The sequence below is a fragment of the Cucumis melo genome, chromosome 2, assembly GCF_025177605.1.
Source record: "Cucumis melo cultivar AY chromosome 2, USDA_Cmelo_AY_1.0, whole genome shotgun sequence".
NCBI lineage: Eukaryota > Viridiplantae > Streptophyta > Magnoliopsida > Cucurbitales > Cucurbitaceae > Cucumis > Cucumis melo.
In genome coordinates, this window is record NC_066858.1 from 23,644,708 (window position 1) to 23,658,020 (window position 13,313).

The 13,313-nt window shown below is 33.7% G+C and overlaps 3 protein-coding genes and 1 long non-coding RNA gene across 4 annotated transcripts; 2 read left to right on the forward strand and 2 right to left on the reverse strand.

Annotated features, from left to right (window-relative positions):
- Nucleotides 1-1,817: 1,817 nt before the first annotated feature.
- On the forward strand, nucleotides 1,818-2,420 carry LOC103494333 (uncharacterized). The gene has a single exon (XM_008455462.1). The coding sequence runs from the start codon at nucleotides 1,818-1,820 to the stop codon at nucleotides 2,418-2,420; it is 603 nt and encodes a 200-aa protein (XP_008453684.1).
- A 673-nt stretch (nucleotides 2,421-3,093) lies between these two features.
- Nucleotides 3,094-3,910, reverse strand: LOC127148123 (uncharacterized). The gene is made up of 3 exons (XR_007818789.1): nucleotides 3,753-3,910; nucleotides 3,516-3,664; nucleotides 3,094-3,358 (listed from the first exon to the last, which is right to left on the reverse strand). It is a non-coding gene; the product is annotated as an uncharacterized LOC127148123 (long non-coding RNA).
- Nucleotides 3,911-10,352: 6,442 nt separating this feature from the next.
- LOC103494120 (uncharacterized) lies at nucleotides 10,353-11,521 on the forward strand. The gene is made up of 2 exons (XM_008455166.3): nucleotides 10,353-10,904; nucleotides 11,154-11,521. Exons 1-2 carry the CDS (start codon nucleotides 10,467-10,469, stop codon nucleotides 11,322-11,324), a joined length of 609 nt encoding a protein of 202 aa, XP_008453388.1. The 5' UTR covers nucleotides 10,353-10,466; the 3' UTR covers nucleotides 11,325-11,521.
- A 14-nt stretch (nucleotides 11,522-11,535) lies between these two features.
- Nucleotides 11,536-12,763, reverse strand: LOC103494119 (non-specific lipid transfer protein GPI-anchored 10). Its single transcript, XM_008455165.3, has 3 exons — nucleotides 12,231-12,763; nucleotides 12,034-12,120; nucleotides 11,536-11,930 (listed from the first exon to the last, which is right to left on the reverse strand). Exons 1-3 carry the CDS (start codon nucleotides 12,589-12,591, stop codon nucleotides 11,782-11,784), a joined length of 597 nt encoding a protein of 198 aa, XP_008453387.1. The 5' UTR covers nucleotides 12,592-12,763; the 3' UTR covers nucleotides 11,536-11,781.
- Between the last annotated feature and the right edge of the window lie 550 nt (nucleotides 12,764-13,313).

Genomic DNA, 13,313 nt, shown 5'->3' on the forward strand with positions numbered 1-13,313 from the left:
AGAGGCCTCTAGAGCCTTCCTTTTTGTGTTTGCGTGGGGTCAAAGTGAGTTTAGATTATTCAAACGTCCCTAAAGTCATACCCACCGCATTTTTTGGAACGGATTTCAAATTATTATTCACTTCAATTTAATTAATCCTCTTACCTTACGAACTTTCTTTCTAACTCCTCATTAACTTTCGGGTTTTATTCCTTCTAAGGATGAACAATGTTGGGTTGGATCCATTTTTCTTCCACCTGAACGATCGAAATCAAATATTAGTCGGTTTTATTAAAAATATCGTCGATGGTCAGTTTAATTAAAAGGTTTCGAAAAACATAAGAAAATCGATCGCCTTATTATCCAAAATCAACTCGCTAACATCGGTTATTGATTTTTCTTAGTATAAATCGATTAGGTCGGTTTTGCTCGACTGATGATCATTTCTAATATCCATGAACCAAAACGAATAAATAAAAAGAATAGTAACTAGAAAGAAACAAAATAAAATTATAGGACCAAAATAATAATTAATATTGGAGTTTTTAATGGATTTATAGATTTCAAAGAGAATCTAAGATAAAAAAAGAAAAGAAAAATTGAGATGTTTTTTTTTAATTAAAAGAATTGGGATGTTGAATTATAAGCTATTAGGTTTGAAGTGTTATTTGTTTGGCAAAGAAGTAATTTGTATTTTGAGTGTAAATTTGTTTAGCATATAGTTCTAGAATGTATAGATTAGTTAATTTGGATTTAAAATATAGATTCAAATTTTGATTTAGATTTGGAATAATAGAATTTTAATATATGCCTTGCGAAACTTAATTTGGGATAAAAAGTTGATTATACCTAATTTCAATTCCATTCATATTCCATCAACTTTTAAAATTATCTAACTTTTTCTTTTTTTCATCTGGATTTGACAAATTTTAATTGTACTTTGAATCAAAATTCCCAATTTGATAAAATAACTTTTCATTTTAAATGTTTTTCAAATATTAATTTAGGAAGATAATGATTAAAAAAATAAGGACTATGAAAACTTTTAATAAAAGTGTCAAAAAAAATTGGTAACTAAAATATTCCTTATTGTTATTATTATATAGTAAAAAAAAAGATGAAAGATTGAGAGGAAACATAAATAAAGAAGATAACCAAATTTCTCCTATAAAGAGTGATCAAATGCAAAGAAAATCACGAATTGAATCAATGAACAGATGAACCTCGTTTTGAAAGAAATTAGCTCAAAAACAAAATTAGTACATTCTTATTACACTAACAAATTGTTACAAATTTTAAAGTACGAAAACTAGAGATCACTTTGGAGAAAACGGTTAGGTGTTATATTCATAAATTATTGTAGATTGTCTATAATAATTTGTGATGGATGATCATTCCTTGAAACGTCCAAAACTCGATTTTAAAAATAATAAATAATAAGAACCAATAGGATGGAATCAACATGTGTGGAGATGGTACATAGATAGATAGATATAGGCTATTGGAAGCCATAAATGTATAATTTATATAATATAGTTGATATTTACCAATCATATACAACATTTATATATATATATATATATATATATATATATATATATATATAATAAAAAGATTGATTTATTTATTACTATTTTTTGATTTATTGAAACCTTTTATTAAATTTTATTTAAAAATAAAAAATCACTACGCGCCCAAGTGCGTTTGAACCATACGAATTCACTATTTAAAGCTCAGATGTTGCGTCCTCCACTTCCCCGTCACCAATTCGCAATCGGATGCTCTGTCTTTCACTCCAAAACTTCCCGTCGCCCCTCTTGTTTCTTTCTTCTTCTCTAATGGAACCCTGCGTTGACACCAGGAAGCGACTACGGGACGATTCCAACGACGACTCCCTTTTCAATTCCATCGGATCCAGCTCCAAGTTCCTCCGACTTGAAAATCCCGCCGACTCCAACTTCGATGCGCCGGTTTCACAATCGACCGATTCGTTTCAGTCGCATCACACAATTCAGGAAGACCTGCTGAAGATTCTAGACGATACCGACGCTTCCATAGATAGGGAGGCGGCGATTCAAGATCTCGATTCGGTGATTAGAAGCTTCGAGAAGGAAATCGAAGTGCCAGTGCCTGTTGTTCAGCCTGAACTTGGATTTCTTCTAGAAGCGTCGGATGATGAATTAGGGCTTCCGCCTGCTGGTGAGAAAGAGGAAATTGAAGAAGCGGAGTTTTCGGGTAGCGGTGGTGTGAAAGGGGTTTTAGGGTTTGAGGATGAAATTGTTTCGAATTACTGTTGGTTTGATAATTTGAGGTGTGAGATTAAGGAATGGATTCCGGAAGAGGAAGAGGAGGTGGTGGCGTTGGGTGGATTGTTCGATCATACGGATGTGGCGGCGGAATTGCCGACGGCGTATCGATCGGAGAGGATGCCTTGTTTATAATAATAGTTAACTGAACACACTTTGTGTTTGTTTGTATTTGTATTATTCGTAAGATGAAGAAACTAAAAACTTGGGGGAAAAAAGAAAAGAAAATTGAATGTGTGGAATTTGTTTAAGAAATAACAAGGGGTAACCAAAAAAGAAAAGGCATAGAATTAATTAATTACACATACTAACTCTTATTTCTGACTTTCTATTGCAATGTCTTTTGGTACGGTGTTCTTTCGATCGGTCGGTTTATGGTTCGATTTGTTTTCAAATTTTTTCTACAAAAATCGAAATTTGACAATAGTTGGAATGGTTTTTGGGATTTTATATATTCTCGTAGTTTTTTGAATTCAAAGACTTGAATAAAATAAAACAACTTAATGTATTTTTAGTAGGGGTGTAATTGGGTCGGGTCTTTTTTTTTTTTTTTTTTTTTTTTTTCTTTCCTTCCTTCCTTCCTTCCTTAGCACTTATCTCCTCTGCAGTAATTAAAAAAATCACATTGGAGTGTAGATAACTCAAACTGCAGAAATATCCAATGATGCTCCATAAAACTAACAGAAATTTCATATAATTATTTGATCTTCACATATCAAACACAGTGAAGAAACAAAGTTTGTAACACAGAAACCCTTTAAGTGATTGGTGGGTTGAAAAACAAAGTGAGAGTGGAGAAGCAGAGCAGTGGAGCAAAGCTTTTAAATCACAAGGCTAAAAAACATTACAACATTCTTCACTCTTGAGAATTTGGGGTTGGTTGTCTAAAAATACGCCATTTAAGTGATTGGTGGGTTGAAAAAACAAACCAATCAATCAAAATGGAGAAATTAATGGAGAGGTAATTTTACAACAAAACACAATGTAGCCCGATAACGGCTCATTGGCTAACAACGAACTGCACACGGATGCTGTGGAAGAACCAATTATCAACCCTTGGAAATCTGTTGTTCCTGCGGTAAATGAAAAACATTTTCAGATTGGCTGTTTTCCTATTTTCCTATTTTCCACACCATGTCCTTACCGTAGCAGAAATCCGAAAAACTAGATCGTTTTAGTCCGTTAGTTAACAAGGATAGATGATAAAGCACATGGAAATTGAAATCTTACCTCGTTATCATGATGTAAATACATAATGTACGTATCTACGCATATGATACAATTAGAGGTTCTCTAGACTCCTCTCTAGCAACTCGACTGAAGTAGCAATACAACACCAATTGAACACTCCCCAACATAGTTCCTATTCCATTTGGGGCCTGCAGTTAGGCAGGAAAAACATTTACGTCACATAATCAATAAAGTAAAAGTGCAATGAACGAAGGAAATGGGTAGGACAATGCTTACATAAACGAATAGATCGTAATTGAACAGTCCATAGAGGAGAAAAGATATGCTCATGAGGAAGGTCGAAAGGGAGAGATAAAATGGCATAAACTCCACACTTTTCGTTCGAATCACCAAATTCTGAGAGCACACCAAGGAAAATTGAAGGGGTAAGAAAACTAGAAAGTAGGCAAGCCTTTAAAACGTCCAACAATAAAGATAGAAAAGAAGCTTAAAAATAGACTTACAATTTCAATTACCATTAATCAATAAACGACATAACAAAACACAGAGCTCCAATTTCAAACATGCTATCAACAGAAATGATCAAAAGGACATGACCAAATTGAAGGCAAAATCCACTTTCCCCCTGCGGATTAGGTGATTACTATAAATGAGTACAAATTTCAATAAATGGTTATAAACCTAATTCAAGATTTTTATTAGGTCAGATTTAATCTTTAGAGCACATATGTTCAATAAATCCAATTAAAATAAAGCTTCCGAATTCAAAAAATAAATAATAATTTAACAAATACAGAGATAAAGGTCCTGCACAGAAAGGTCCACAAATTGATACCTCGCCCGGAGCTAGGAGAAACAACATCAGCTACTTGATTAGCCACCGGAGCCTTGCCAACCTCGCCCGCATTCGCTAAATCCATGTTTCAGATAGATTGAAAGTAGAGAGTATAAAAGATAACAAAGGAATTTTGAAAAACACTGGGGAACTTTTACAAACGCATGGAAGACAATAAAAACCAAACCAACAAATTGGTCAAAAAAACTTGATGAAGATGACAAGAACAAGAAAATCAATAACTTTCTTTTATATAAAGAAGGTTAACCAAGGAACTCAAACGTTTAATAAAATATTATGGTACTGGAAGATTAAAAACTCGACTAGCAAATACTGTTCCAGCCACCCCACAAATCTAGGAGCTAAGAACCGTAAAATTTTAGTATCTTCGACTAAATTCTACAAATTTGGCGATAAAGAAGCCTAGAGAAAATCAACCCATATGCAGAATCGTAAGAAAAAACAATCAAAATCAAAGAAACAATACTAAAAAGATAATAGTTCACTTATTTCTAAGAACCTCATGAACAAAGTTTACAATTGGAAAGGTATGAATTAATGAACATCTTCACGAGACCACCTTGTTCGTATAACCCAAAGTGCTTCCATCATTGAGCTTCAAGACTCTAAAAAAACAAGATTCGATATTTAATAAGTTAATAATTTTAAAAAAAATGCAAATAAAGATTTGAGAGTAAGGATTTAAACCATAGAGTCATTATTCAAATTCTCAAATGCAGCTTCCATCTCCTTTCCTATGTTTATGAATTCTAGATCAAAATGACAAACAGTTAGCTTATATGGGATAATTGAAAATTTTAAATGCGTACTTCAAAAAGAATGTTACCTTCATCAATTTCTTCAGCCCCGTCAATTTCTTCAGTCATGTCATCCAAAGGTTTAGACTGAATCCAATTCTGAGCACAAATGAGTGCCTCTGCAGTTTGAGGAGTTAAAGAACTTCGAAAAGAATCTAACACCCGTCCTCCAGTGCTAAAGGCGGACTCAGAAGGCACAGTTGATATAGGAATACTGTAGATGTCCCTAGCTACTTGGCTAATGATCTTAAATCGAGAGGCATTCACCTTCCACCAAGTTAGCAAATCTAAATATTCATAGCCCATACAATCTATACGAGCCTCATCCAGATAACGAGTCACCTCTGTTTTAGCATCATCTAGACATGTTTTGTTACTTTGTTTAAATCTATCATGAACAGTAGCACGTGCCTTGTAAGATCCACTAGATGAGATAGAAGGTATTTCACTTTGACTTTGAAAGCCAAATCCTTCGATAGGTGTACATGATTGTGTTTGTGAATATTTTTCTTTTGACATTCTCATATAAAGCATGTCCCAAAGCCTAAACCCTAAACCCTAAACCCTAAACCCTAAACCCTAAACCCAAATCCATGTCCCAAAGTACCTAGGGTCAAGAACTACAGAAACATACAATAATAAATTGGTCTTCTCACTTGTAGTTATACCCCAATACTTGTTGAATTTTGTCTGCATGCTTAATGTCATTTGACTCAATAATGCATTCTCATACGATGAGTATTCACGAATTATTTCTTGGATCAAACAAAGTTCATGAAAAAATATATTTGAAGTCACAGACATAGATGCAGAAAACTTCATTGTTACCTCTGAAAAAGTCTTTAGGAACTTTACAAACACTTTTGCATTATCCCAATCTTCAGTAGTAGGAATATCATCCTTTGGCAAATAACTAGGGTCATGCTCCTCCAATCTTTCAAAAGTCTTTTGACACTTAATTGCTCCATCCAACATAGTAAAAGTAGAATTCCATCGTGTCGGAACATCCATTGTAAGACAATTTTTCGTTGACATCTTATCTTCTTTAGCAAAATCTTTAAATATTTGCAATCTAGCAGGAGATGACCTAACATACTTCACAGCATTTCTGATTCGAATGATAGACACATGCAAATCTTTTAAGGCATCACTAACAATTAAATTAAGAATATGAGCACAACATCTAATGTGAATAAATTCACCATCCAACACCAACCCATTTCTGCCTTTAAACTTTTTAACCAAGTAGGCAATGGCTACATCATTTGAACTCGCATTATCAACCGTTACAGTAAAGAGCCTATCAATACCCCAACCTTCTAAGCACTTTTCAATGGCTCTACCTATGGTATCTCCTTTATGATTAGCTACTTGACAAAAGTTCAAAATTCTTTTGTGCAAGTTCCAATCATCATCAATGAAATGAGCCGTTATAACCATATAATTAATATTTTGCACAGAAGTCCACGTATCCGTTGTTAAACAAACTCTTTGGCCACTTCGAGTTAATGCATTTTTTAACTTTTTTTTCTCCTTCATATACATTTGAAAACAATCTTTTGCAACGGTTACTCTTGATGGAATCACAAACTTTGGATTTAATGCCCGACAAAATTGGTGAAACCCTTCACTTTCTACGAACTTAAATGGCAATTCATCCAAGATAACCATCCTAGCAAGCATTTTTCTACAATTTTCTTGAGTGAATGATGCAGTCATCAAATTACTTTCAGAATCTCCCTCTCCTTCAACATTATCTTCCAATGGATTTACATACATCTTACATTTCTCTAAATGTCTTTTTAAATTAGTGGTACCATTTCTTTTGGAATCACAAGCATATGAAGCCCCACAATGTTTACAAGCAGCCCTAGGATATTTAGGATCACATCCTTCTACTTTTATAAAATGTTCCCATACCGATGATGGTGGTTTAACCGGTTTTCTTTTTCCTAACACTGGACTAGAACAACTCTGATTTGAAGTCTCGTCTACCGAGAATGAAGTCATCCTAATAATCATCAAACAAAACACATAGAAAATTAAGGAAAAGCTTACCAGTACTGTAAAAGAGAAAGAAACAAAGAAAGGCAGTACTCTAAATGTTATTATATAAACAAACTTTTCCAAAGCAAAATTTTCGCATCCCATTAGTTCCTAAAATACTCAAGTTCTTCTAGTTACTCTTTCCCATTAGTTCCTAAATTTTCACATCTCTAAATGTTCGTTTCTGTTTTGAAAAAAAAAATAATAATAATCATACATGACCAACACATTGATAAAATAATCATGCAAAGCATGAAATGAAACAAAATACTGATGAACAAAGTAACAACGGAACACGAAGTAGAGACTAAAACATATATATATATATATTGAAATCAAATAGAAAACATATATATATTACTCTCTTTGGAACAAGCTAGGTGCTACACAAGCTAACAGTATTCAAAGCGCTGATGCTATATTAGCTTATCAACAGGTAACCAGCCCCATTTCTCTCTCTCTACAACGTGTCTTTGGTGCTTGACATTTTTTTTTGATAAAAACAAAATTCAATGTTAAATAGTCGGCATTAAAAATTTATTTTAAAAAGCAATGGTCTTAATTCTCAAAATGCTTGAAGAGGGGAGATACTTGTTTATTCATCAAGCTGCAAACAAGCAACATTGGAATTGAGTGAGAGTGAGGGAGGGTGAGATAGTTGACTAAAAAGCTGGCAGTATTCATCTAGGGTATTGAATAGCAAACAAACAATCTCTTGGCTACATCACCAATTCAATCAGTATCTGGAAAACCCAACAAACCAATGACGGTCTACATTTGAATGTTTAGCTGAGTTCTTTTCTTTATGAACAAGGATTCTGCTTAAGTTGCATTTATATCTTTTCTCCTACAGATAGTTGAACATCATGATTCTTCTTATTATAGTTGAACATCAGATGGACTTCAACTTAGTCAATATTGCATCCTTGTCATTAAGCTGCTGCTATACCTCAACTACAGGCATTGTAAGAAAGTTTAAGGATGATCAGTGTGGACAACTATATTTAGTTCAAGGAGAGGTTCAAATAAATATGTGGATGTCTTGTAGCTATGCTTTGTTCAACAATCTAGCTATGCGAAAATTGAATATAATCCATCATAAACAAGAACCCAGATGGCAATAACCCCAAATAAACAGAAAAAAAACCCAAAATAATACAAGCTGTAATTTAAAAATTAAAGAGATGATAATAAGGAGAAAGGGACAGACAGAAAGATAAAGCAATATATGGGTCAGTGTGGAACTTACAGGCGATGACGATGGAGTGGCGAAGTGATGAAGACGAAGAGATGCCGACGCCGATGAACACGAAGAGATAGATGCTGACGCTGATGCAGACGAAGAGGTAGATGCCGACGCCAAACGATGGAACAAAATGGTTTTTGAACTTTGGAGGAAGACGCCAGACGAAATGCTGAAGACTGAAGAAGAATCGAAGAGGAGAGGAAATGAATTATTGACCTAATCGGGTATTTTAAACCCGACCCGACCCGAACCGAATTAAATCGGGTCGGTTCGGTCCAGTAACATTGTTGTTACTAACCGATCCAACCCAAACCGAACCGAATCGGGTCGGGTCGGTTTTTTTCACCCCTAATTTTTAGCGTCTAAACAAGTTTAGAAAAATCACATATAAATTATTTGGTAAGGTCTCAATGTTATGAGTTTGTATTTAGTGGTTATTTTGTGGGTGAGTGTGACTTCGTGACATAATTGGAAAGTTGGAGTAGTTTTGCTTAGTCAATATGTGGATATGGGTTAGTTCAAGTGGCGATCAAACCCAATGGAATCGACTATCTTTTTTTTCTTTAGTAGTTCTTACACAATATGTAAAATCAAACATCTGGTTGGTTTGCGAAAACAGATTTAAAAAAAAGTAATGAAAACTCGTTTTGTATGATAGGTAGGTGTTTATTCTTAAGAGTAGTATAGAAAAAAGTCATAGACTCAATATACTAACAAGTTGTTTGTCTAATTCATATTTTAGATTATTGGTTAAATTTATCGTAGGAATAACACGATTATAAAATTTTAACATTTATCTAAGTCAATCTTACTTCGAGAGTAATTTATTGCAAAAATCACAATTTTTTATTGTTAAAAAAGAAGAAAAAAAGTTAATGAGAGTGATTTTTTTTTTTTTTATGTTAAACATCGGTTCAATTAGTTCCTCAATTATTTATGTCCAGCTAATGCCAATAATACAATTACAAATGAAACATAGCAAAGTAGAAAGTGTGAGCTTGTTTGATTTGTATATTTTTTGGTCAAGTAATGTATCTTATATTGCTACTACAGAAGTTGAATAAAAAGAATATAATTTATCAAGAAAAAAATTGAATTAAAGATAAAATGGATCACGTACCTCTATGAACTAAGATAATGATATAAAGTTAAAAGACATCTTATTATTTCGTCTAAGAACCCATCATGTCATATTGGATCATGCATTCCTTTTTGTTAGGATGGAAGTTTATTCTATAAAAGAGAACCATTTGGTTTTGAAACGTACTTTACTTTCTTTAATAGCTATTAATGAAAAGGCCCAAACGTCATTAATAAAAACTTGGATTTCATTATTAAAAACGAACTTCGTCATCAAGTAAATTCTATAGAATTATCGAGTGAGACTATCAACCATCCTATGTTATATTTTTCTTAGTATATAATTGGATATTTTTCTCACAAACCTCTTTTGTAAATTAATGGTCTGTTTAAATTGATTTTTTTTAAAAAAATTAATTTTATTTCTAAACTCTTTTTTTTTTTTCCTTTTCTGTCAAATACTCTCTTGAAACTCTTTCAAAACCAAACATACCCTTAAAATTTCATTTTAAATTGACATATCAATTATTTGTTGATTTATTAATAATATTGAATACATAAATATAACATTCATTTCTTCTAAATTATCCATTTGTTCAATTGTCTAATTACATAGTTATATTTAATTTGATAACTTATAATTATAATATCGAAGTAAATTTAAATATAGCTTATGACATAACATAAGAATATTTTTTTTAAGATAAAATAAACAATCGAGAAAGGTAGAGTACTTAGGAAAAAGGTTAAGTTGGATTATATTAGTTTGTATTTAGATCGTTAGGCTATTTTTGGGTGGATGAAAAATAGTAAAATGTTAATTAAATTAGAATAAGAATGGAATAATATTAATGATAATAAAAAGAATTATTTAATGAATCGCATTTCTTTCTCCTTATCCGAAGCAAAAACAAAATCCTCTTCTCATTTTTCGGAGGGCTCAGAGCTCACTCTCCACCATTCAAATGCCTCTGACCATAACCAATGGCGGTGCCACCGCCGGCACCACTGGGGGAATTCTCTACAGAACCTTCACAAGAACTCCTCCTTCTAACTATTTCCTTTTCCGCCGCAACGCACTCTTTCATCCCTCAAAAGAAGCCCGCACCCTCCATGTCGTTCAAGCCAAGAAATCCTCCTTCCGAACAGGGCGATTCGACAGTAAGAACCGGAGGAGCTCGACGACGATCAAGGAACAGGATAAAGAAGAAGAAGAAGAACGAAATCGGACGGCTGGGATTGAAATGGGCAGTCCCATCGTTGAAAATGCCGGCGTAGTGTTTGATGTGGATGAGAATTTGCCGGAGTTGCCTGGGCTTCAGCCAGATTTCTGGGAGGGTCCGCAGTGGGATGCCCTAGGCTTCTTCCTAGAGTATTTGTGGGCTTTTGGAATCGTTTTCGCGGTATAATTTCACTAATTTTTCTCTTTAACCATTTTGATTGATTCTGTTTTCTGTTTTGCTTAAGTTGAAATGAGATTATATTAACCCATAACCCAGAATTGTAGATGTTGAATTTCAATCTCAAAGTTCTTATTTGTTTAACATTAGCCAGATGTTTTCTTTTGGGAAATTTTTCTAAAAAGGATGAATGTTTTACGTTCTTTAATCCTTTTGTAAAATGAGTGCTTCACTAATTCATCATTATAATAGCTTATTGCTTGTGGGATTGCTGTCACCACATATAATGAAGGAGCAACTGATTTCAAGGAGACACCTGCATATAAAGAATCAGTTCAAACTAGAGAGATTTTAGAACCAGAGGCATCAAACCCAGATGTGTTTGAATCTAATCCAACTGAGGTGGCTCCAAGTTTGGAATGATGTTGATACTTAGATATCAAAAACAGATTACACATCTTGGATACATTATCATCCTCCCAAGCAGTTAAAGAAGTGAAAAAGAAAACAAAGGATACTGTGTGAATTTGTAATGGCATATTTATCTAGGTATGTTATGACAACTTTATTCTATAGTATCTAGTTAAGATTTTGATCTTATGTCTTAGTTTTCTTGTCAATATGTTGTTTTTTCTTTTAGGTCTTTCTTCTGTAGACTTAGATTGCTCTCCTTAGACTGACTGTTTTAGTGAGATTGGGGAATAAGGCATATCTATCTGCTAAGTGGATCGAATTGGTCAGGTTCAAACGTTAAAATGCTAAAGAAACAACTATATTTTGTTAAGAGCGTATTTAACTAAAACAATCTAGTAGAAATCTAATAAAGAAGAACATCACTGCTAGCGCTGAAGCAACCCCATACATCATATGATAATTTATTTCAATAAAGTACTACTAGAAACAGAAAAGTGGTTATTGCAATCACTGCTGTGAGCTGAATTCCTCCCCTTAATTTGAAACTAGCACTGATCTTGCCCAATCCTAAACCCACAATGCTAGGTTTTGGTGTTGGTTGAGTCACTGGAGAAGCTGAAATTTACAAAAGTAGAGTCAGATTGTTTCCCGTCGAGGCTGTATTAGAAGTAGAGCTGAACCAAAAACTATATCGTCCGGATGAATATCTAAAGTATACCTAGAACCGTAGCATTGCTAATTGTGGAGTTGATGTGTACTCTAGGAGGAACATGAGAACTGGGTGGACTAGGTGACCCAAGGAGAGCTTCAACGAACCATTCAAAGAATTATAAATGTTAGACCGTAGGATCAGATTGTAAAGTAGAGAGTAGAAAAAGTACAACATCTTTTAGGATGACAGGATTATAGTTTTACCTGAACAAGTGGAGATGTTAACTTGAAGGCTGCAAAGATCAGGCAGCTGGAGGGCTCTAGTAGTGTTGATAGGGAAAGAGCTCAAGTTAGTGTCATTCAGCAAAAGGCAAAGGCAGTTAGGGACAATGTTGTAGAGTTGCTTCAGGTTATCGCAGCATCCCATAGGTGGTGTTGGTGTTACACCTTGCACAAAAGGTGCACAAGAAGCCAATGGAAGAATACTCGTCGTGCATTGAGCTATGGTGGGAGTTGAGATGGTTGGACCTTGTGATATGGTGATCGGTAGAACGTGCAGGAGAAACAGCAGGCTTAGATATGAGATAGCTAGTTGAGGAAGGGGGAGATAGGGAAGAGATGCCATGGTTGCAAAGTCAATAAAGCTTTTTTAGCATTTTACAGTGTAGAAATAGAGGGAAAGTTCATTGTTTAAGTGAGTTGAAACATGCAGTCCTTGTGCCATGCCACACACTTCTTGTTCTTCCCTCTCTCAATACTTGTGAGTGCCAAAGCAAAACATGCTTGGAGTGAAAGACTGAGTTAAGGGCAAATTACTTCAACTTTCTAAGCTTTTGTTTTTTTTTTTTTGTTTTTTTTTTCTTGCCAAACTCTAAGCTGTGTGAGATTCAACTTTTTCTTCACAATTGAATTAAGGCTATAAATACCACTTTTTTCTAGTGGTGGATCCATGATTTTATGACCAGTAAGACACAAGTTTATATGCATGTAATTTAAAATGGGTTGATGGCATGCTTAAATTAAGTAATATAATTAAGCTAAACTAGGATTCTTTCAAATATAAGGAAAAAAATCGCAAAATGTTTACAAAATATCATTGAAGTCCATTCAAAAAATGATTTTACACAACAATTTTGCTATTGTGGGTAAATACTTTGACAATTTTTTATAATTTTGGGTTTATGTTTAATTAGGATAAAAACTTAAAGATGAATTTAAAAATATGTTTGAATTTTTTTTTTCAATTTTTAACTTTGTGTGTATAGATCCTAAGATTAATCAACACTTTTCAACCTTCAAAATGTTAATGTCATATGGATTCGATATCAAATGGAAAATTAAGGCGTA